Source organism: Drosophila virilis, chromosome X (genome assembly GCF_030788295.1).
Source record: "Drosophila virilis strain 15010-1051.87 chromosome X, Dvir_AGI_RSII-ME, whole genome shotgun sequence".
NCBI classification, from domain to species: domain Eukaryota; kingdom Metazoa; phylum Arthropoda; class Insecta; order Diptera; family Drosophilidae; genus Drosophila; species Drosophila virilis.
This window is the reverse complement of record NC_091543.1, coordinates 2,267,613-2,288,971: the sequence shown is the minus strand read 5'-3', so window position 1 is coordinate 2,288,971 and position 21,359 is coordinate 2,267,613. Positions and strand designations below refer to the sequence as shown.

The following is a 21,359-nucleotide window of genomic DNA, read 5'->3' as shown; positions in this document are numbered from 1 at the left end:
AAAAGTGTGGCAACGCTTGCCTGTAGGAATTTTGATTGCTTTTTTAACTGCTTTTGAGATTTGAAAAATACATGGGTGTAAAAAAAAAAAAAACTGGTCTATTTATTTGCTAACAAAACCGCTAACTTTAACAATTACAATTTGGTTTATTGCCTTGCTTAAAAAAAAAAAAAAATGAAAACGTTTTGTTGTTGCATTAAACATAGTTAACCCTAACACCTGCCCCAAAAATGGCCTGCCATCGATTAGCTTAGCCAACCGATAACGCAATCAGTATTGGGGCCTAGATAATAATAATATTAAGATTGTGAACACATGAGCCGCATTCGAGCCGGCTTATAAGCTAATCCTAGCTGCCCCAGTGGTCCTTGTTTGAGCGACTGCCGCCGAAGGCCTGCTTGGAGACCAGCTCACGGAAGGCGCCATCCTCGCGGCGCATCAGATCATCATAGTTGCCCTCCTCAACAATTCGACCGCCATCGAGCACGGCTATCTTGTGCGCCTTGTGTATCGTGCTCAGCCGATGGGCTATTGTCATTACGGTGCGTCCCTCGATGAGCTTGTCCAGCGCCGTCTGCACCAGCTGCTCCGAGACGGAGTCCAGCGCACTTGTCGCCTCGTCCAGCACGAGTATGGTGGGATTCTGTGGGCACATGTAAATCGCTAAGATTAGAAAACGAATATTTGGCTTTGGGAATATTTGGTGGGCACCTTGATGAGGGCCCGGGCAATGGCCACGCGCTGCTTTTGGCCACCGCTAAGGAGCATGCCCCGTTGTCCGACAATCGTTTCGAGGCCTTGGGGCAGCTGGTTGGCAAACTCGATGACATGCGAATCGTGTACGACCTGCTGCAGCAGATCCTCGTTGGGCTCCTCGCCCGGATGCAGGCCGTATAGAATGTTTGAGCGTATCGAGCCGGAGAAGAGCACCGGCTCCTGGCTAACGGCGCCGACATTGTGTCGCAGCCACTGTGGATTCAGCGTACGCAAATCAACGCCATCCAAATAGATGCCACCCTGCTGTGGATCGTACAGACGCATCAGCAGCAGGGCCATGGTCGATTTGCCGGAACCGGAGCGACCCACCACCGCCGTTGTCTGGTTGGGCAGCAGGGTTAGCGAGAAATCGGACAGCACTTTGCTATCCGAACGCGATGGATAGCTAAAGTCCACATTCCGGAACGTGATCTCGCCAATTGGCTTCGCTGTCGGCACATCGCCCTTGTCCAGCGGTATCGCAAACTCCCTGTCCAGTATCTCCCAGATGCGTTCCGAGGCGCCGATGCCCTTGTTCAGATGGCTATAGAAATTGGAGAGGCCGTTCATGGCAACGGCCACGTAGCCGGCGTACAGCATAAATGCGGTCATCGCGCCAATGGTCAGCTCATCATTAAGTACCAGCGTGCCGCCATAGTACAGCACCGAGATGATCACAAAGTTGCCCGAGAAGCCGGTCTAACAGGAAAGACAGGGAGAGAGAGAGAGAGAGGGAGAGAGAGAGAGCGAGGGAACACATTAGCTGGCATGAATGGAATGAACGGATCGAGAGGGCCTCACCAGGCCAAAGAACATGGAACGTGCTTTGGTCTCCTTGTAGCCAATTTGCAGCGCCTCGTTTAGCTTTTCATCGTAATCCTCGCACTCCTTCTGCTCGCGGCAAAATACCTTGACGGTGCGCACATTGCCGAATCGTTCCTCGGCATGCTTCATTATCTCCGCATATTTGTCCAGCTCCGAGCGGGTTATGCGACGCACATAACGGCCATAGACGATGGCAATGCCCGCCAGAGCGGGCACCACCAGCGCACTGACCAGCGCCAGCTTGGCCGATGTGAAGATCTGAGCAAAGTACATGATATTATAATAATATTTAAGGAAATCCCGGGTGCCTATACACACCATCATGCAGGAGCCAACGCTTATCATGGCCAGAGAGCGCAGGCCGTCGGATATGTTCTGGCTGAGCGAGATGCCCACAAAGTAGGTGTCGTTGCTCAGGCGATTGATGAGCTCGCCGGTGCCGCGCGTATCGAACCAGCCCACCTCCTGCATCAGCATGGCGCGATACAGATCGGAGCGCAGCCTACGGACAATGCGCAGAGCTGCAATGGGGAAATACGCAACGAATTACCCAAATGATTTGGGCATGGGAAATTTAACTGTCGCTCACCTGCCGAGCCGAACATATAGACGCGAGCAAAGTTAGCAAAGCCGCCAATGACAAAGATCCAGAAGAGCGTCATAATGTAGTCGCGCAAATCCTGCAGTGCCGGCGCATCCAGACCCTCCTTGTTAAACACAATGTCTATGACCTTGCCCAGAAAGAAGGGTATGCTCATGGTAATGCCCGACGAGATGATCAGACAGGACAGGCCGACTGCAACAGGGGAGAAACATGAGAGCTGCTGTTTCAGATTCAGTTTGCGCTTGGCCCATACATAAGATCGACCATTTCTCATTCTTGACCAGATGCAGCAGATGCCTGTACTCGGATTTGGCCAGCTTGATGAGCGACTGCTGCGCCTCCGCCTTGGTCACCAGCGCCTTGCCCTTCGCCCTGCCGCTCAGGCAGCGTCTGACTGTGATCAAACGCCCCGCCCACCTGGAGCCGAGCAGTTGACGCTTTGCCGCCGGCGTTGCCGGCGGTCGAATGTTAAATAGATGATGATGGGGACGCCGCAGCAGCAACAGCGGTTGCCTCAATAGATTGTTATAGATGCTATATGGACTGGTTGTCAAGCTCGGGCCCGCGCAGGGCAATCGGGAGACTCGTAATGTTGTGCACATGTGCCTCAGTCGGGTGCAGTTCAACAGCATTGTGAGTTCTAATCAAATTCTTGACTATTTTAACACAAGAAAAACGTTCAGAACAACTTTGATGTAACGCAACAATACGCACATACATATGTGTATATATGTATATGTCTTTAAAAAAAATAAGAACAAAAAATAAACTCGTGAATTTCGACCCCCGCACAAGCAGCCCGCAATAACCAACCAAATCAGCTGCTCGGCTGCCATGCAACATAAAACTTTCGAAGGTTGCACATAGCTAGCAATGCGATATTAATCAGTGTTGAAAGTGTGTTTATGGTTTGTGACGTCAGCGCACACTAGATGTGTGAGGCTGCACACAACTGGCAATGGAAAATTTGTGACGTCAGCACGTAGTAAATGTGTGAAATTTCGATCATTAATAATTGGACATATTTATTAATATATATTAATGTTAACAAAGAAAAAAGTAATTGTAACTTAATACTGCTTAGCAAAAAGGCATGTAATAATTGTTACTCAAATACTCAACCGTCTTTATATTGTGTTACCTTCACATCAAATAATATTCACTAGTGTTGCAACTATATCGATTAATCGATAACAGCCGATAGCCCAACACGTGCGCAACCGCAATCGTAAATGAAATTTGTATTTGGATTTTTTATTTGAAGCCGCAACATGGAAATAGGTGAAGGTAAGCTGCACGCCAAGCGCACAAATAAATAAATGCATATACAATAAATATCAAAATTAAAGAACTGCGAACATGGCTGCAGGACAAGAGCAAAGCATACACGGCACGCCTGGAATTCTCAATTAAAGTCTGGCAATCGCTCGACTTCGTTTACATCAACAAGCACGAAGTCATTTGCCAATGGCTCGCCGAGACGCTGGATGAACAGGAGCAGACGGAGTCTGAACTGCCCGTGGCACAGCTGCAGCAGCTGTTCAGTCTGCGCGCCCAGCCGGGCCTGGTAAGCGTGGCCACAAAATCATTGCTTATTCAGGCGCTGCTCAAACGCATCCGGAAAGCTGCACCCGCCGATGCACAGGCGCACCCAGAACTGCTGCAGCGCCTGATCAACTTTGAGCTGGTTCAGGATGCACTGCGCGCCGACTACGAGCTGCTCATGTCCTGCTACGGCACGCTCTTCACCTGTTACGAGCGACAGCTGCTCCGTTCCGTTGCTCCTGATCAGCTGCTGCAGCTGCGTCATGCGGACTTTGTGCTGCCCCTGCTGCAGCAACTGCGCGACTATGTACAGCGCGCCCAGAATCACCAGCGCCTGCTCCAGGCCTACACGAAGTCGGCGCTGCAGCCGCTCTGCCAGCTGTTGCTGCAGCTGCGCGAGCATGGACTCTGCTGCTTCGAGCAGCTGGCGGCATTGGAAGCACAGCTCACCGACCAGCTAAAGACGTCCGGCGCCACCAAGCGCATGTCCGCGCAGCCGCTGCATGTGCATCTGCTGCTGCTGGAGTGCGCGCTGCTCAACCATCGCTACGATCCGTCCAAGCAGCACAAGCTGATGCAATACGCGCTCAAATGGCAACAGGCGGAGATCGAGCCGGAGACGGAGATCGAACAGGAGCAGCCAACTGAGCCGGAGACGCATCCCCTGGCGTTGCTACTGACCACCCATGCGCTGGAGTCGCTGCGCAAGCACAACATACAGCTACAGTTTCCCGACCAGCTGAAGCAAACGGCACTCAGCTTTGTTGGCGACCAACTGTTCCTACTGCTGCGCCAGCATCGGGCGGAACATTTGCGTGAGGTACTGCAGCTGCTGTGCGCTGCGCTGCGTCTCAATCCGCTGCTAATCCAGCCGCATGTCTATCAGTTCACGGTCTGGATGATGTGCGCGCCCAAGCGCAATGCGCTCGAGCTGCGCCTCTACTCCGAGTATCTTGTACTCCTGCTGGACATGTGCCGGCGGCTCAGCCACACCGAGCGCTTTGTGATGCAGCTGCTCAAGTCGCTGCGCGAATGGCTGCACAAATTCGAGCTGCCTGCGCTGCCCGCCGGCAGCAGCGGCGTAGAGTCCAAGCGCAGTCGCCAGAGTCTGGAAGCGGCGCAGCAGCAGCTGGACAACTGCAGCTATGTCCAGCTACTACTCAAATACGCCACGAATAGCTCCTGCGCCAGCTCTAACTGCAGCTCCAGCTCGAACCACAGCTCGGAGCGTCTGGCACAGACCTGGCCCAGTCACTCCGCGGGCGCCGCCTTCATCCGCCTTGTCAGCCAGCTGATGTTCAAGCCCTCGCTGGCCATTTGGAAGATGTTGCTCTTTAGCTTTGCCGAGCTGCTCGAGCCCGAGTCGAACGCCGTTCTCGCACCGAATCTGAGCTTTGCCATCGAACTGCAGGCCACGCTGCTCGCGCAGTATCTGCTGGGCACACGCATGGCGGAGCAGGTGCAGCATCATCAGCCGGAGCTGGAACAGCAGCGCCAGCATACGATCCAGGTGCTCCAGCAATTCGGACGCTATCTGCTCGCACGTGAGCACAATCGACGCACCATGAACGTCTTCCTCGAGTGCGTGGAGCGCGCCAACAGCTTCGAGCTGCTGCTCGCCTACTACTGGCCGGACGGACTGTCGCGGCCGCAGCCCGTGGAGCAGCTGCCGCAGCTGCATCGCTTTCTATCCGCCGACGAGTGGGAGCTGATCCAGCAGCGTGTACACAATTTTGGCAAGTCCCTTTGCCGGCAGCGATTGCAGCGCCTGGAGCTGCAGCTGGCCGAGAGCGGCTGGCTGCTGTTGCCCAATCAGCGGGCGGAGCCCTGCCCGGATGCACTTGTCCAGCTGCTGCCGTGGCAGCTCTCCATGCATCTGACGCGCGACCAGAAACAGCTGCGTCTCCAGCAGCAGCATCAGCAGCAGCTGGCCGCCCATCTGCCCGAGGATGCGGAGTGCGTGGAGCTGCTTGCGCTGCAGCTGCTCGAGGAGTACGCGGCCAGCCTGAAGCTGGCCAAGATCAAGGGTGCGCTGCTGCCCAAACAGCTGCCCCAGGCCGAGCACGAGTCCGCTCTGGCCCAGACGCTGAGGCAGCACTGCGCCAGCAGCAAGCGGCCAGCGCTGCCGGAGGAATCCACACGCCAACTGGTCGAGGCACTGCAGCAGCTGCCGCTCGCCCAGCTCCAGAGCGGCATCAAGTTGCGGCTCTTTTTGCTCATCTTCAGCCTTTATCAGGATGTGCGGCGCGATGAGCTGACGCAGTTGGGCGACCAGCTGCTCGAGCAGCTTATTGGTGAGTCTTGATTTGGGGAATATCCGACTGGCGTATACCCTAACTGATTGACAATCAAGCTACAGCTTCATAGCATGGTATACTATACTGACAGATACCCTCTAATATGCAAATTAGCTAACATTACTCCTGATTGAATTAATTTAAGGGGAATATCCGACTAGCATATACCCTGTGGGCCGGCCATCTGTTTGACAATCAACGCATAGCTGCATTTTGCACAATAGCTAGTGGGAAATCCGATGGGCATATACCCTGTAAACTGTGGTTGATTGATTGATGCCTGATTGATTGATTGATTGATTAATGCCTGATTGATTGATTGATATGTAATTCATAGTCGCAATCGTTAGAACTAGATAGCTAGTTAGTGGGAAATCCGACTTGCAAATACCCTGTACCATGCACCTTAATCTGTTTCTCATGATTGATTAACTGTGATTGACAGATTGATTGATGTATCTGCGATAATGTCCGACTAGCTTATATCCTGTAAACTGAATATCAACTGATTGAGTTACTGACTGATCAAGTGATTGACTGATTGATGATCAATGCTCGGTAGAATATCCGACTGACTGATACCCTGTAATAAGAAAATTAATATGTGTGTGCTGATTGACTGACTGTGATTGACCGCTTTCATTGATTGATAGCCCAGCGCTGTAGAGCTAGATAGCTGTATTTTAAGCTAAAGGTGAGAATATATGGCTGGCATATATCCTACAACTTGTATATTAGGCAAGCTGTCCTGTTTGGCCAACTGATTGATTGATTTACTGACTGATTGAGCCTGAATACCCTCCCCTTCTTTGCAGATCTGCTGCACTTTGGCCAGCCTTTGCCGCTCTGCAGCCACCTGCCGCAGCTGGAGGAGCTGCTGCAGCTGGTGCCCCTGGAGGGCAGCGATGACTCGACCGCCTGGCGCTTCTATGAGACACTTTTCGGGCGCTGCATACGCCGTCTGGCGCCGGGCAGCGATGCCTTTCTGGTCAGCTGTGCGGCGCTCTTCCGCGAGCAGGCGCAGCTGTCGCCGGCGCATTGCCGGCTGCTGTTGCTGGCCATAGAGACGCTGGCGAGCGCGACGGGCGTGCTGAACCGACGAATGCAACGGCATCTGCAGCCGCTGCTCGAGATCTATGGCAAGTTTGTGGCGCACAAGTTCCGCTCGCACAAGAAATCGCCGGCTGTCTACAAGGACTTTGTGCAGCAGACCCTCAGCGGCTATGCCATCTATCTGAGCAGCTGCATCAATCGTGCCGCCAAGCAGCAGCGGGACGAGCAGGTGCCGGAGAAAACACAAACGAGCGGCGACTCTTCCGTACAGCCCATCGATGAGAACTTTCGGCGCATCTGCAAGATTTACATTGGACACTCGGTAAGCCTAATAACATTAGCTGGATTACATATGTATGTTACAGAAACCTAACATGTGGCTGTTAACATGCGACTGTTAACTCTATTTCGATAACATTTTTATGCTTGGCTCTGGCGCGGTTCTTGATCTACAACTGTTACAACTATTATAGAGACTAAACATTTTTGGTCACACTTGAGTTATCTGCTCCGATTTGGTCACATTTGTATGCCGTTAGCTTAAGCATTTACCGTTAGTAAAGCCAGCCAGAGTTAGGTTAGATTTGATTTATAACCTCAACTTTTTTGTAACTTCTCTTTCCTTCGCTTCATTTGTGGCAGCTCAATTATCGCAATGCGCATGCGATACGTCTGCTAAATGTGGCTCTAACGCATCGCCAGCTGCTGCATCTGGACCAGGACGAGATTGAGTTTGTGCTAGACAGCTATTGGCGCCAGCTGAACGCGGACATTGCGTCCGAATCGGCGCTGGACATGGGCAGCATTGAGCCCGCCGTCAAGCTAATTATTGGCTACAAGACCAACGAGGATTTTCTGCTGCTGCTGCGACGCCTCAGCCAACAGCTGGACGGAATGCGTCGGCCGGAGACAAAAGCCGAGCACACCAGCCTGCAGAACGTGCTCGTCCTGCTCACGCTGATCGCCAAATGCTCACTGAGCAGCATCAAGGGAGCGGTTAGTTAATGTATACTCCAATGTAGCTCTTACACTGATATTCGCCCACTTCGTTGCAGATGCTCAACGAGCACTTCGAGCTGATCAGCGGCAATGTGTCGCTGCGTCTGCCGCCGGCAAGCGACGCCGCCTACTGCGGCCATGTGCTGCGCCTGCTGGAGGCACAGCGCGCCCTGGCCGGCAACCGGACCGTGCCGCTGACCGGCGAGACGCTCGACTCGCTGCTGGCCAGCATGCTGGACGTGAATATCAAACGCTTCATTGTGGCCGGCGGCAGCTGGTCAAACTTTCGGCAGCTGCATTCGGCGCTTGCCGAGAATTGTCTGTTGCTGTTGCGTCAGCAGGCAGCGCTCATGTCGGATCGTGCACCGCAGCTGGCGGCGCTCTGCCAGGATCTGGTGCAGTCGATTGTCTGTTATCGCAGCGAACGCAAGCAGGCCCAGAGTCTGACCGATGAGGAGCTGGATGGTTTGTCGGAGCTGGCGCTCAAATTGGTCACACTCATGGCTGGCATTGCCGCCGGGCCTCAGGCGCTGGCCATGAAGCGTGTGGCGCCCTTTTTGCTCATCTTTACCATCAAGCAAATGATTGCCACCGAGCGGCCCACCACGCTCTTCGAGAAGGTAAGCGCGCGCGACAGAGAGAGAGAGCGAGAGGAAGAGACTAAGTTGGTTGCTTCTCGTTTTAGGTCAAGATGCATTTGGATCGCTTCTGTCATGAGCTGATCGGAATTTGTGATCATCGCGCCGGACACTTTATATTGCGCGCCAGCAGCGAGGCGGGCGCCCGCATGTACCAGAGCCTGGTCAAGGAGCACGACAAGTATCACAAGTTCCGCGGCAAGGTCTAGGCAGCAACAGCTCCCTTTCTTTTCTACTCTAAAGTTGGTTTAATTAATAAATGTGATTTACATCAAATAATTGCAACTTGGCAGTGCGGCCCATTTGTTGCAATCAAGAGTTGTGCAGTGCGGCCCATTTGCATTTAAGAGCTTGACAAGGCAAGGTCTACGAAGCGAGAGTGAGTGAGTACTCCATTTGCGCCTTTTTTCTACTCTTAAGTTAGTTGGTTTTTTTAATAGTTAAATAATATGATTAACATCAAATAACTGCAACTTGCCAGTGCGGCCCATTTTTCGCAGTCAAGCGTTTCGCAGTGCTGCCCATTTGCATTTGATAGCTTGACATGGCAGATCTGAGAAACGAAAGAGTACGCCTTTTTTCTACTCTAAAGTTAGTTGGTTTTTTTTATTAAATATTAATAAATGTGATTTACATCAAATAATTGCAACATCTTTTTTGTTTCTTGTTGTGTTCGTACATTTTTGATTTTGTTGTTGTGTTCCGTTTGTTTTTTTTTGTCGTGTGTAAGGGTCTCTCTTTTTGAGCTGTGCCCATGATTTAAGCTTGCGAGCGGGTAACACAGCCTAAGGCAGTCGGCGAGAGCTTTACAGTGTATGTATGTGTGTGTGTTGCAGTGCGCCCCATTTTAGTTGTTGTTGGCAATCAAGAGTTGTGCAGTGCGGCCCCATTTGCATTTAAGAGCTTGACACAGTGCGCCCCATTAGCATGCAATTAGATGAATTCACAAGTTTCGATGTGTTACTTTATCGTTTGATTCGATTTGATATTGATTTTGTTTTGATTTGATGATTTGAATGAGGATTTGATTTGAATTTGAATTGAAATTTTTTGCTGTGTTTCATGTTGCGTGTTGTGTTTGTGTGCGTGAAAAGTGTTCTTAGCTCGAACTGTGCCTGGGAAGTTAATTTGGCTTCAAGGCAGCTGCACAGCTTTTATGATGGTTGCGACATATTGGCAAAAGATGTTGTTCATATAAATATATATATAAATTATTTGATGATAATGAGTCCCTTTTTTGTTTTGTCTCCTGGTTACCATGTTTTGTACTTGTACTTCCATTTCATATATCTCTGGCTCAATATTTGATAATTCATGTATCAGGTAGCGTTCGTTCGTTCGTTCGTTCATGTGCGCCTGTCTGTGTGTGTGCGCGAGTGCAAGCCTTGCTTGAGTGTGTGTGGACGAGTGTATGGGTGGGTGTGTGTGTGTGATGAGCCCTTTTAGGCGACAAACATTTGGCAGACCTCGCACAACGGATGTTCAGCTTCCTCCGGACGATTGCCGCTGCAATGGAAAGAAAAATGGAGTCAGAATATGTGTCTGGCAACGCTGTTGTACGGGTAAAACAAATGGGCAGCACTTACAACAGGGTCACACAGGTGCGGCAAATAAATTGGCTGCACTCGACGCACGAATAGCCGCATTCCTCGCACAAATCGAACGTACAATTAACACAAGTGCCGCGTATAAGAGTCGGCCGCTGGCAACAATTGGATAGCCGGCGCTCCAGGCCCGGATTGGCGACATCCGGATTCATGTCGCGCAATATGATGTTACCGTCGCCAATCAGCTGATATTGTTCGCACAGATTGTGCGAACTGGCGGCAACTGGCGCCAGCTGCTGCTGCTGCTGCTGCTGTTGCTGCTGCTGTTGTTGTTGTTGCGGCTGTTGTTGTTGCTGCTGTTGTTGCTGTTGCTGCTGACTGCAGGCCTCGTCCTTGGTGCTGGCGGTCTCCTTGTTGTTGGCATCCAAATTGGCGGCGGCCTTGAACAGCATCTTGGTCGTTTTGTCTGCAATTCGTTTGTTCAACAATAAGAATTGTTAAATAATTCTATTTTGCCTTTACGCACCGTGCACCGCTTTCATTTTCTCTGGATCGCGCGAATCGTTGATTTTCTCGTTAACCCAAACCTTGCTCTGGGTCGTATTATTGTTACTCTCATCGTCATCGGAGCGCATGCGTTTCAATGGTTTGCCTTCCATGTTTTGTACAAAAAAAAATACAAAAAAAAAGAAAAACACACAAAATCCCTCCTCTTTTTTGTTGGTTTTTTTCTTTTTCTTTTTTTTTTTTTCTTTTTTGATTGAAAAAAATTGAATTTTCTTTGAACAGCCGGCTGCTTGTTAATGTCACTGCTGCTGCAACTGGAAAGACTGAATTTATTGATGACAGTGCGGCCGGCGGCTGCCAGTTTGTTGGCCAGTGCTGCATTTTGCAGCTGACCGACAAGTGTTGGCTAATGCTCGCGCCGATACAATCGATAAACGGCTATCGTATGAGCGCGCGCATTTGCAACACTATTTTTGTTACGCTTTCATACATATTCTTTTGTTTGGCACTCACTTTGGCAATTCCGCAATTGGAAAAATATCAGGTATTCATTTAATCAATGCTTAGACCTGTTGCATCCACCGAAACGCAGCTTGAACTGTTTGTATTATTGTGTGTGTGTCTGTGTGTCTGTGTGGATTGAGATACAAAAGAATTTTGCTTAAGTTTTTATTTGTTTTATTATTCGTGTAGGTAACTCAAAATTTACAAATCGAAATGAACTTGAAATGAAATCGAAATGACTGAAGGCTGGTTTATATACATATATTCTACATATATATATATATATATATATCTATATACATATTATATGTATATAATATGGGCGCCAGCAATCCCGAGCAGGCCTACTTTGTTTTTTTTTTTTATTTTTTTTTAAATTAATTTCGCCCTTTCTCTTGTTAACATTCTCTCATTCGCTCATTTTGTCATTTTTTCATGCCTGCATGCTCACATTTCGTTTATTTCCATTGCGGCCCTTTACAAATTTACTGAGATTCTCGTTGTCGGCATTGGACTTCTTCAGAAAATCTGTGGTGCCCGTTCCTCCCGATTTGTGTTTGTTCGTCTTCTTCTTTACGGATATATCCGATTTGGACGTCGATGGCGTCGCCTCCTGGTAGCTGTTGTTCTCCTTTTTGGCAGCCAGACGCTGCTCGGCGGCGGCTTCCCGCTTTTTACGCACCAACGCCAAACGGGCGAGATCCGCGTTCGCCTCGCTCGTCGTCTTTTGGTTGGAGTTGGAGCGCGGCTTTTCTCTGGCTCGCTCGCGACGGCGTTTATCGATTAGCGGATCCTCGAGCAGGCGGCCCTTGGCCTCGTCGGTGAGCAGTGCGTACTTTTGGGATTTCTTGATCGGACGATTCGGATTGGAGATCTCGATGAGGCCCTCAACGGCTCCGCCCAGCTTTTTGCCCTTGGTAATCCCATTGCCGCTCTCAATGACCTTGTCATGGCTGTTGTCGTTGCTGTTGTCACCATCGAATATGGTCTCCTCGACGCACTCGTCCAAGTTGTTGCCGTCTATCGATTTTAGACTCCCTTCCAGCTCCTGCTCACGTTGCAGTTCTTCAACCGGAGTAAACTGGCGACTGCGCCCCTTGTGGTTTAAGAACTTACCGCGCGGCATTGCTTCCGGGATTCGTTTCGTTTTGGGATTCTCTTCTTAAACTTAAACTTGCGTTCCGTCTGGTTAAGAATTTAATTTTTTCTTTAATTTACAAGTTGAACAGCTTGACAGGACGAATCGAATTGCAAATGAGACCTAAAAACGACACTACCTTAAGCACTTCCAACCAAAATAATTGATGTTATTTCCAAAGCTAGTTAAGAATTAAGCTGTGAGCAAACGCATTCAATCAATTTGAATTCGATAAGAAAAAGTGCATTGCTCGCCGATAGGCATAATCGATAGTACATTAACAGCAGCTGTTGCTGCTCAAGTGAACTGTTAACGCTCATTGAAACAATTTAGGTTAATTGCTTGAACCAAAAGTTGCATGTATTTGTTATACAAATGTAAATTGAAGAATATATATAAATGTTTTTATTGTTAATTTGTAATGCATCTTAAATTAATTCTAAAAACATATTTAAATATTTCACTTGCTGCTGCAAAGTATCGAAAATATATCGAGGCGATATATCGAGTTAACAGCACCGGCTAATGACAGCGAACTTGACGACGTCTACTAACAGAGCACTCCAACTCTTAACAGAGCTGAATCTTTTAACGGGCACTCAACAACATTTAACAGAACTGAATTCTTTTAACAGAGCATTGCACCGCTTAACAGAGCTGAAGCTGCTAATAGAGAACTTCAATGTTTTATAGCGCTGACAGCTAACAGAGCACTCAAACTTTTAACAGAGCACTGCACCGTTTAACAGAGCAATCCAACTTTTAACAGAGCTAAGGCCCCTAACAGAGCACTCCACCGTTTAACAGAGCTGCCAGCTGCTAACTCGCCATTAAAAATCTGAAATAAGTAAAACTATCGTTAATCGACTGTGCCGTGAGCTGTAACATTTTGTGAAATTCAATTCCCAAAGCATTCGAGTCGAGCAAGCGGCCCCACAAATTCCACGTACAGTAAACACAGAGACGCGTATGCATGCAGCAGCAGCAGCGCCGGCAACAGGTAGCCACAACAACAACAGCAACAGCAAAACCGAACGCACAGCGTGACATTTGCATCAACAGCTGACGCGGACAACAACAGCAAGAAGAGCAAGAGCAAGAGCAAGAGACAACCAATCGAATTGCAGTGCACAACGGGCCTAGCTACTTAAAGGATTCCTTGTATTTTTGGAGGCATGTCTGTGGACGATAATACGCCCGTGTTGCGTGGCTGCATCAAATTGCCGCTGGCCACGGACGAGCTGCTCGAGGTGACGGCCAAGGCCAAGGACTATGCTATTATGCATGGCGCCGCCATGCGTTCCAAGACCAACTTCAGTCCGGACTCGCTAAATGTGAGTGTGCAAAATTGCTGCTGCTGTTGCTGCTGCTGCGAGCGTTACTCAACACTGATTTTGTTTACAGTTTGCGCCCTTTGTGCTGGTGCCCTCGTCCTTTCCGCGCAAGGAGTTCGAGAAGGCAATTGCCCTGCAACCGATCATAAATCGCCTAATGCACAATGTGGCCCACGATGAGGAGTTCATAACCACAACGCTGGCAGAGACTATTAAAGTGGATGAGTTTACGGCCAATCTGTTCAATATCTATCGCAAGGTGCTCGCCCATGGCTTTACCCAGGTGAGACAGCTTATGTTCGTTTGCAATCCATCTAACCACGCCCAACCATGCCCATTGTCAGCTTCATTCCCAGCTCATTGGCATATTTGCACCACATAATCACATCCATGTCGGCACCATGTCCAATATCCAGCTTTAGGGCCTAGGCTGCTAGTGCAGGTGTTAGTGCTATTTCTCGCTTGCTCTCCCACTCTCTTTCTCCCACTCTCTCTCTCTTTCTCTCTCTCTCTGTCTGTTTCTTTCTCTCATATTCATAAACGACATTGGCTCGCTATCTTATCGTGACATCATAAATCCCATGGCCAAGGTAGCCCCATCGGCTAACAGTTAATCTCAAGCGTTGCCACTTGATTTATGCGCACATCCTGAACTCGAGCACATGGCATCTGCTGCGCTGCTGCTGCTCTGCCTCTGCTGCTGCGCTGCCTATGCCGCTGCTGCTGCTGTTAATCAAAACTGATTTCGTTAAATATATTTTTTAAATTTCCTTCAATTTATTAGTTTCCTTTTTCTTTTTTTCTTTTCGCTTTCTCTCCCTCTCTCTCTCTCTCTCTCTCTTGTGGTGCTGCTCGTTGTTGTTATTGTTGTTCTCGCTGTTGATATGGCCCAGCTTAATGTTTTATCTATCCAAACTAAACAAAAAAAAAAAGAAGAAAATTTACTCACGCATTGATTTGACATTTTCTGCTTTCCTCCAAAAAAAAACAAAAAAAACCAAAAACCCAACCTAACAATTTGCGCCAAACCCGATTTGAATCGAACCGAAAAACAAAAACCGATTCCGAAACCGAAACCGAACCGAATATCACATTTTGTGTTGCTCGTTTTATCGTAATCGTTATCGTTATCGTAATCGTATACCGATTCACACTCTCTCACACACACAAACACACACACACACTCTCGCACACACCCATTCGCCCACCAAAGCGCATCTCGTTGGGCATGCTGCGCAGCGATCTGATGCTGGAGTCCCGCTGCCCGGAGCTGTCGCCCCTGTTGGACTCGAGCGCTGGCGGTGGCGACGACGACGATGTGGATGCGGATGTGGAGGAGCAGGAGCAGCGGCGGGCAAAGGACGCAAAGGCGAAAACCAAAACCAAGGCAAACCCCGCCAAAGTTGGCGGGTGCACCTCATCGGCCTATTGCTGCTGGAAACAAGTCGAGATCAATACGATAGCATCGGGTTTTGGCCATTTGGGACCAGCAAGTAAAACCATACAAAGGTGCTGTCTCTCTCTCTCTCTCTCTCTCACTCACTCTTTCTCTCTCTCTCTCTCTCTCTTCTCTTCTCTCTATCTCTCCACCAATTTATATCTCTATCATATATACACTCGCATTGCCTGTATATGCCGAAGCCTAACCAAAGCCATTCACACACAAATGTACACACACCCAGAAACACACACACACACACAAACACATTAAAGAGTAAACTATAGATCAGCTCTAGAAACAGATTCTTGGGCTGAGCTATTCTATAAGATCTACCTAGACTGAAAACCCAACATGCGTGTAGAAACGAGTACTCTACATGCAAGAACGAGTACTTTGAGTAGTAAAGCGAGTACTCTGAGTAGGAGAACAAGTTCTCTAAATACGAGAACGAGTACTCCGAGTGCGAGAATGAGTACTCTGAGTACGACGAGTACTTTGAATAGGAGAGCGAGTACTCTGAGTACTTGACCGAATACTCTCAATAGAAGAGCGAGTACTCTGAGTAGGAGAGCGAGTACTCTGAGTACCCTGTAGAATAGATAGGGTATAATCGGAAACAAAAACTTTGTACGCCCTATTGATCGATCCAATATTTCAATACAAACATACTGTCCGTAACTTTGGGAACTTGCTGGCCAAGATATAGATTTGGCTATATCTAATCGCAGTGTGCTTGAGATCCTATCTAACCCAGAAATATTTTAGATGGTTAACCCAGCTTTATAAATTTGAAACTAAATGGGGCTTAAATACAATTGAACAACTGAAAATAGTTAAACGATCACGTGAAGTAGGCCGTTTCTTAATCGCAAGATAGCAGAGAATAAATATAAAATAAAAAACCTCCAGAAAGCTCTAAGATTATTTCACCAGCAGGCCAATTTAAATGTTTTGGGGTTTCGGTTGAAGAGTTTATTTCCGAAGTGGGCTGACAAATCATTCGGTTTACAAGCGATAACAGACCAGACATTAATTACTTAGGTGTTGTGGTTTGTGAAAAAATGACTCAACTTTGACACGAACCTTCTTGTTAGCCTGCTTACATGTATATGTGTGTGTGCGTGTGTGTGCTTGGGCTTGTGTTATTTCTTATGCTGGCAATGCAAATGCGAATCGCCAGCTAAACTTTTATTATACATATATGTCCATGATTCATGTACAGCTAATTATTATTATTATTTTTATTAATCTATGATTTTATTTTATGCATTTATATAGCTGCATTATATATACGTGTTTGTTTTTGAGCCTTTGAATTGTTTACCGTAGCTGTTAATTGCTTGCAAAACGCTGAACAAAAAAAAAAAAACTGCATATGTTTTTATTTCCCCGATCCTCCTCGTCCAGCGCAAACCGCCCTCCGCCTACCGCCTACCGCCGCCTGCTCGTCCAATCCACAAAAAAAAAAACCGTTCCGCTCCGTCTCGCCCCCCGCCTCGCCCCGCCTCGCCTGCTAAGCTTGCAATGCTTTTCTCTTATAACTAGCCTAGCATCTCTTCTACATACACATACATAATATATTTATGCGTATATATTAACCGTATTTCCCTCTTCCAGTGCATATATGAGTTGTGCCTCTTCTTACGTTCTTATAATTTTTGTCCGTCACCTCCTGGCTACCCCTTCCCTATCTCCTTCGTGTTGTCGCTCGTATTGTTTTCTTTTACAGTTACAGTTACAGTTAGAAACTGGTTAAATTAGCTGCGTCATTCAATCAGCTGGGTCTTATCGCTAGTTGCCAGCTATTAAATGACCGCAAAATATAAATATAAAAAAAAAAAACCAACTCTGTAGAAACCAAATGAGTTACGCACACAACTATAAACACTCACGCACACACACACACACACACACACAGACACACTCGATACCGCACACACCCACACATGCATAACCTTCATGCAATGAGTCGTGCTCAGATTTCTGTTTATGCCTAGAAGTTTCTAAGAATTCAATTAAAAATACCAAGAATTTGTAACAATAGCAACAACAGCAACATTTGTAGGGAAAACAGATCTAAGGGAAATTCTCTAGAAACAGTTATGTATGCATATTGCGTTTCTGGCCCAATGCGGCCTTGTGCATGCGTGCGTGTATGTGTGTGTAATCTATATACGATTGCTGCTTAGCTACACACACACACACACTCACACTGATATATCAATGATATTTGTAAACACAAATCGTTTGCTTTGAGCTAGCCCGGCGCTTGCGTGCCGCCTTGCCAGACATTTATAAGCCGTTACATGAATTCATCGAATCAACCAATCGAAATCGATAAATCGTATCGATATGCATTGCTATCACTTCCATTGCTCTCTCGCTCTCTTTCTCCTCTTATTCTCTGCCTCTCACACACACACACACATACACACACACGCTCGACGCCTTCGGTTAGCGTTGCCCGCTCTCTATCAGTATTTTGTTGGTATTATTTTTTTTTTTTTTTAAATTAAACACATTACTTTTCATTTTGGTTTTTTTTTTTGTTGTTACCGTTTTACTATTAAATACCGTTTAAAAAAAAAAAAAACAACAACAACAACTAAATATTAGCTAAGATTAGTTTAGGCTAAGGGCTGCTGCATACATATGTAATACTTGATTAAGCAGCTACTACTGTACACACATACATATGTATACCACACACAAAATATATATATATATATAATGTATAACGATCATAATTGCAGGCTTATAGCGTCGGTCTATTACGTTCTGACTATTTGGCTCACGTGTACGAGGGCTGTGCAATAAAGCAGGTTGAAATCAACACGATTGCCTCCAGTTTCGGTGGCATTGCTACACAATTGGTGCCTCTGCAGAAGTATTATGCGCTCTTCTCTCTCTCTCTCTCTCTCACACACTCACACACTCACACGCACACATTATATTTCTCTCACATACATAGACACTGCCATCAACTCTCAATTTAGCACACTGTTTATATAATGCACTATTTTTTTTTTTATATATTTTTAGTATAGTTCAAGTTGAGCCTGTTTCGAATTCCGTTAGAATATTATGTCAAATTCGTTGCTAACGGCATTCGACACAGGCACACACACACACACACACATACATAGCAGCACGCACTTCAGTACAACCCCTCTACCCCACCCCCACCCCTACCGCGCCCATTCACTCGTAATTACAAAGCACATTTGGCCCATTTGAGGGTCGCGCCCACTCATCAAACTGTAAATGGCATGCACTCGCACTTGCACTCTCTCTCTCGCTCTCCAACTCTTTCATTTACTGTCTGCTTACTCTCTCTCTCTCACACACACACAAATTCACTGTTCCCGCTTTCTATCTCTCTCTCTCGCTCTGTCACACACTTTTTGGCTTTTGGTTATGGCTTTGACTTGAGCTTTGTGATGCTATTCCAAAAAAAAAACAAAAAAAAAACCCGCTTGTAATCCCCGCTCTATATTTGCCTGCTAACTTACTTTTGTATTGTACATAATATATATTCCCCCCTCCCCCCCCCCCCTAATTTTTTTTTTACTAGTCACTTTTGTTATTGTTTGTTCTTGTTCTTGTAAACTCTCTCTCTCTCTCTCTCTCTATTTTTGTTTCTTAACTGTACAAATTACTAATTTGTTTTTCCTTTTGCCGCCGCCGTCGCCGTCGCCGTCGCCCTCTCTTTCAACCTGCCCACAGCTTCGTTCTGCGAGAACTGGGCCATGCCGAGAAGCTGCAGCGCGTGAGTATCTAGCATATATGTACATACATATGTATATCAATACAGTGAACACTCCAATAATGGCCAACTGTGCAGAGAGATCTTTTCAGCCAGATTGAAGTGCAGTTGTTCGTCCAGGCGAGCTTTCACTGTAGTGTCTTGCCTCAGCAGCGCGCTCTCTTATACATTCCCTCTCTCACACACTCTCTCTCTCTCTCTCCCTGCGGCAGATGCCGAAAAACGACGCGCTAGCTGGCCTGTGCGATGGCATGGTCAAGGCTTGGGATATATACGCCAAGCCGCAGGCCGTCATCCTGTTCATCATTGAGGAAGTCTCCTACAACATATGCGATCAGCGTTTCCATGAGTTCTACATACGGGAGACATATCCGCACATCAAAGTGCTGCGCCGCACATTGACCGAGGTGCATCGCGACGGCAAGCTGGGCCAGCACAAGGAGCTGCTGCTGTGCGTATAATCTTGACAAGATTCCAACTAGACGAACTCCATTCTCTCTCTCTCTCTCTCTCTGCCTTTGCAGTGGCAGCACCGAGGTGGCCGTCATCTATTTCCGCGCCGGCTATGAGCCGGGCCATTATCCGTCGCAGGGTGAGTGGGATGCACGCTATTTGATGGAGACATCGCTGGCCATCAAATGCCCATCGATCCATTATCATTTGGCCGGCACCAAGAAGGTGCAACAGGCGCTGGCACAGCCCTCGGTGCTGGAGCGTTTCATTAACGATCCGGAGGAGATGAAGGCCGTTGGCAAAATCTTCACCGGCCTCTATTCGCTGGACGACAACGAGGCGGGCAATGCCAACTATGAGATGGCGCTGCGCACGCCCGAGAAATTTGTGCTGAAGCCGCAGCGCGAGGGCGGCGGCAACAACGTCTACGGCTTGGACATTCCGGACGCACTGAAGGTATGTTATAGCCGCACGAATCCTATACGATCTAAATGCGCAACTGCATCTCATACGCATCCGTTTGCAGCGCATGTCACGCGTGGAGCGCTCCGCTTGGATACTTATGGATCTGATACATCCGCCGCTGTCGCAGGGCTATATGGTGCGTCCGGGCAGCGCTATGCCGCCCCAGATAGTCGACATGGTGTCCGAGCTGGGCATCTTTGGTGTCGTCATCGGCGATGCCGAGCACATTGTCCACAATTATCAAGCCGGCCATATGCTGCGCACAAAGCTATCGACGGCCAACGAGGGCGGCGTCGCCGCCGGCCTGGGCGCCCTCGACAGTCCCTATCTAATCGACTCCGATGATGAGGATGGCTATTACTAGGCAACGTTGCGCCGTCCGCCGTATGTATCCAATAGATTATCCACAGCTATTTTTGTAATCCGCGTTGAATTGTCTAAATCGGTGCAATAAATTCAAATGTAAATACCAAGCGCCAGCTGTTCTCATATGGGGAATGCTTGGAAAGCTTTTTATGTATCCAGTTGTCACTCGCAAGTTGTCCAAAAACACAAAAAATTAATCAAATACAAATCTTCACGGGTTAGGAATTTTTTAAAAAAAAAAAAAAAAGAAGCAAGTGAACCGTTTTGGAATGTTCCGCATGCTGAGGACCAGGATCATCGGCGGCGGCGGCGGCGGCTTATCACCGCACCATTTTGCGAAAGGTGGCGTCCATCAGGCGATCCACCATGTGGTCAATGGGATGCACTATCAGAGGTATGCTCGCCAGTCCAATGATCGTCGGCAGCGTCTTTAGCACAATGCTGGGCGACTTTTTCAGCAGGGAGCGGCTGAACGCGGTGATCCTGACAAAAAAACAGAAAATCATTATATAGGCAAGGACCGGTTGGAGCAGGTGCAGCGGGCGCAACGGGCGCAGCTTATACCGATTTATGGTCAGGCCGGGTATTAGGACAGAGGCCAGCATTTGCCAGGTGAACACATCGGCGCCCATCAGCAGCACCTCGCGATCGGAGCCGCCGGCCATTTGATGGCGCAGCGCCTTATCGAATGTATCGGTGCACACATAGCCAATGGCCATGCCATAGGATGCGGCTACAAATGATTTGGGCACAAGCGGACGGAATGCCTCGCCCACCTCGTTGCTGTAGCCTGGAAATGGTAAATATAGCGGAGATGATATGATGGTCAGCAGCAGTTGGTGAAGGTTACGCTCACCCATGTATCGTATGAAGGTGTGCCGATAGATGTCCACCTCTTTCTGGTCCTTATGCATTTGGTGTGCCTGCTCCTCCAGTTTGTCGATGCGTGGCTGGTTGGCCTCTGTGGTTTCTGGCTCAGCCATTGCTAGCTAATGGTTTAGGGCAAGCGTGTCTGTGTTGTTGTTTAGTTGCGTAATGACAAATCAAATTTCAATTGACAACATTTTAAAATGTTAGCCTATGCATATATTATCGTTGTTATCGTAACGCTTTCAGCAGTC

At 48.1% G+C, this 21,359-nt stretch overlaps 6 protein-coding genes across 9 annotated transcripts; 2 read left to right on the top strand and 4 right to left on the bottom strand.

Annotated features, from left to right (window-relative positions):
- Positions 1-78: 78 nt before the first annotated feature.
- LOC6634398 (ATP-binding cassette sub-family B member 10, mitochondrial) lies at positions 79-3,008 on the bottom strand. The gene is made up of 6 exons (XM_002058115.4): positions 2,439-3,008; positions 2,171-2,377; positions 1,900-2,102; positions 1,558-1,839; positions 712-1,455; positions 79-643 (listed from the first exon to the last, which is right to left on the bottom strand). The coding sequence occupies exons 1-6, from the start codon at positions 2,815-2,817 to the stop codon at positions 350-352; spliced, it is 2,109 nt and encodes a 702-aa protein (XP_002058151.1). The 5' UTR covers positions 2,818-3,008; the 3' UTR covers positions 79-349.
- A 357-nt stretch (positions 3,009-3,365) lies between these two features.
- Positions 3,366-8,996, top strand: LOC6634399 (uncharacterized). Its single transcript, XM_002058116.4, has 6 exons — positions 3,366-3,472; positions 3,535-6,024; positions 6,843-7,402; positions 7,723-8,076; positions 8,136-8,699; positions 8,765-8,996. Exons 1-6 carry the CDS (start codon positions 3,457-3,459, stop codon positions 8,924-8,926), a joined length of 4,146 nt encoding a protein of 1,381 aa, XP_002058152.1. The 5' UTR covers positions 3,366-3,456; the 3' UTR covers positions 8,927-8,996.
- Positions 8,997-9,292: 296 nt separating this feature from the next.
- On the bottom strand, positions 9,293-11,077 carry LOC6634400 (uncharacterized). The gene is made up of 3 exons (XM_032440408.2): positions 10,791-11,077; positions 10,304-10,730; positions 9,293-10,223 (listed from the first exon to the last, which is right to left on the bottom strand). Exons 1-3 carry the CDS (start codon positions 10,921-10,923, stop codon positions 10,160-10,162), a joined length of 624 nt encoding a protein of 207 aa, XP_032296299.1. The 5' UTR covers positions 10,924-11,077; the 3' UTR covers positions 9,293-10,159.
- Positions 10,942-12,556, bottom strand: LOC6634401 (28 kDa heat- and acid-stable phosphoprotein). Of its 2 annotated transcripts, none has more exons than XM_070211212.1 (2): positions 11,285-12,556; positions 10,942-11,094 (listed from the first exon to the last, which is right to left on the bottom strand). In XM_070211212.1, the coding sequence occupies exon 1, from the start codon at positions 12,399-12,401 to the stop codon at positions 11,709-11,711; it is 693 nt and encodes a 230-aa protein (XP_070067313.1). In that variant the 5' UTR covers positions 12,402-12,556; the 3' UTR covers positions 10,942-11,094; positions 11,285-11,708. The 2 variants fall into 2 exon arrangements, with proteins under 2 accessions (XP_070067313.1, XP_002058154.1); XM_002058118.4 differs by having other exon boundaries at positions 10,942-11,085.
- Positions 12,557-13,263: 707 nt separating this feature from the next.
- Positions 13,264-20,345, top strand: Gss2 (Glutathione synthetase 2). Of its 3 annotated transcripts, none has more exons than XM_002058119.4 (7): positions 13,265-13,747; positions 13,818-14,030; positions 14,961-15,256; positions 18,915-18,957; positions 19,167-19,405; positions 19,479-19,863; positions 19,934-20,345. In XM_002058119.4, the coding sequence occupies exons 1-7, from the start codon at positions 13,589-13,591 to the stop codon at positions 20,234-20,236; spliced, it is 1,638 nt and encodes a 545-aa protein (XP_002058155.2). In that variant the 5' UTR covers positions 13,265-13,588; the 3' UTR covers positions 20,237-20,345. The 3 variants fall into 3 exon arrangements, with proteins under 3 accessions (XP_015025080.1, XP_002058155.2, XP_015025081.1); XM_015169595.3 differs by lacking the exon at positions 14,961-15,256 and adding an exon at positions 17,942-18,075 and having other exon boundaries at positions 13,266-13,747; XM_015169594.3 differs by lacking the exons at positions 14,961-15,256; positions 19,479-19,863; positions 19,934-20,345 and having other exon boundaries at positions 13,264-13,747; positions 19,167-19,399.
- Positions 20,346-20,355: 10 nt separating this feature from the next.
- Positions 20,356-21,337, bottom strand: LOC6634479 (mitochondrial fission process protein 1). Its single transcript, XM_002058120.4, has 3 exons — positions 21,095-21,337; positions 20,803-21,028; positions 20,356-20,721 (listed from the first exon to the last, which is right to left on the bottom strand). The coding sequence occupies exons 1-3, from the start codon at positions 21,219-21,221 to the stop codon at positions 20,559-20,561; spliced, it is 516 nt and encodes a 171-aa protein (XP_002058156.1). The 5' UTR covers positions 21,222-21,337; the 3' UTR covers positions 20,356-20,558.
- Between the last annotated feature and the right edge of the window lie 22 nt (positions 21,338-21,359).

Excerpts from the sequence above, each read along its gene's own strand:
- LOC6634398 (XM_002058115.4), bottom strand. The coding sequence starts at position 2,817 with ATGCTGTTGAACTGCACCCGACTGAGGCACATGTGCACAACATTACGA. Across the intron at positions 2,103-2,170 it reads CTATATGTTCGGCTCGGCAG|CTCTGCGCATTGTCCGTAGG; the intron begins GTGAGCGACAGT and ends TCCCCATTGCAG. Across the intron at positions 1,456-1,557 it reads GTTCCATGTTCTTTGGCCTG|ACCGGCTTCTCGGGCAACTT; the intron begins GTGAGGCCCTCT and ends CTTTCCTGTTAG.
- LOC6634399 (XM_002058116.4), top strand. Across the intron at positions 6,025-6,842 it reads GCTGCTCGAGCAGCTTATTG|ATCTGCTGCACTTTGGCCAG; the intron begins GTGAGTCTTGAT and ends CCTTCTTTGCAG. Across the intron at positions 7,403-7,722 it reads AGATTTACATTGGACACTCG|CTCAATTATCGCAATGCGCA; the intron begins GTAAGCCTAATA and ends CATTTGTGGCAG.
- LOC6634400 (XM_032440408.2), bottom strand. The coding sequence starts at position 10,923 with ATGGAAGGCAAACCATTGAAACGCATGCGCTCCGATGACGATGAGAGT. Across the intron at positions 10,731-10,790 it reads GAAAATGAAAGCGGTGCACG|ACAAAACGACCAAGATGCTG; the intron begins GTGCGTAAAGGC and ends AACGAATTGCAG. Across the intron at positions 10,224-10,303 it reads CGCACCTGTGTGACCCTGTT|CGGCAATCGTCCGGAGGAAG; the intron begins GTAAGTGCTGCC and ends TTTCCATTGCAG.
- LOC6634401 (XM_070211212.1), bottom strand. The coding sequence starts at position 12,401 with ATGCCGCGCGGTAAGTTCTTAAACCACAAGGGGCGCAGTCGCCAGTTT.
- Gss2 (XM_002058119.4), top strand. The coding sequence starts at position 13,589 with ATGTCTGTGGACGATAATACGCCCGTGTTGCGTGGCTGCATCAAATTG. Across the intron at positions 14,031-14,960 it reads TCGCCCATGGCTTTACCCAG|CGCATCTCGTTGGGCATGCT; the intron begins GTGAGACAGCTT and ends CGCCCACCAAAG. Across the intron at positions 15,257-18,914 it reads GCAAGTAAAACCATACAAAG|CTTCGTTCTGCGAGAACTGG; the intron begins GTGCTGTCTCTC and ends ACCTGCCCACAG.
- LOC6634479 (XM_002058120.4), bottom strand. The coding sequence starts at position 21,221 with ATGGCTGAGCCAGAAACCACAGAGGCCAACCAGCCACGCATCGACAAA. Across the intron at positions 21,029-21,094 it reads CACCTTCATACGATACATGG|GCTACAGCAACGAGGTGGGC; the intron begins GTGAGCGTAACC and ends TACCATTTCCAG. Across the intron at positions 20,722-20,802 it reads CCCGGCCTGACCATAAATCG|GATCACCGCGTTCAGCCGCT; the intron begins GTATAAGCTGCG and ends TTTTTTTGTCAG.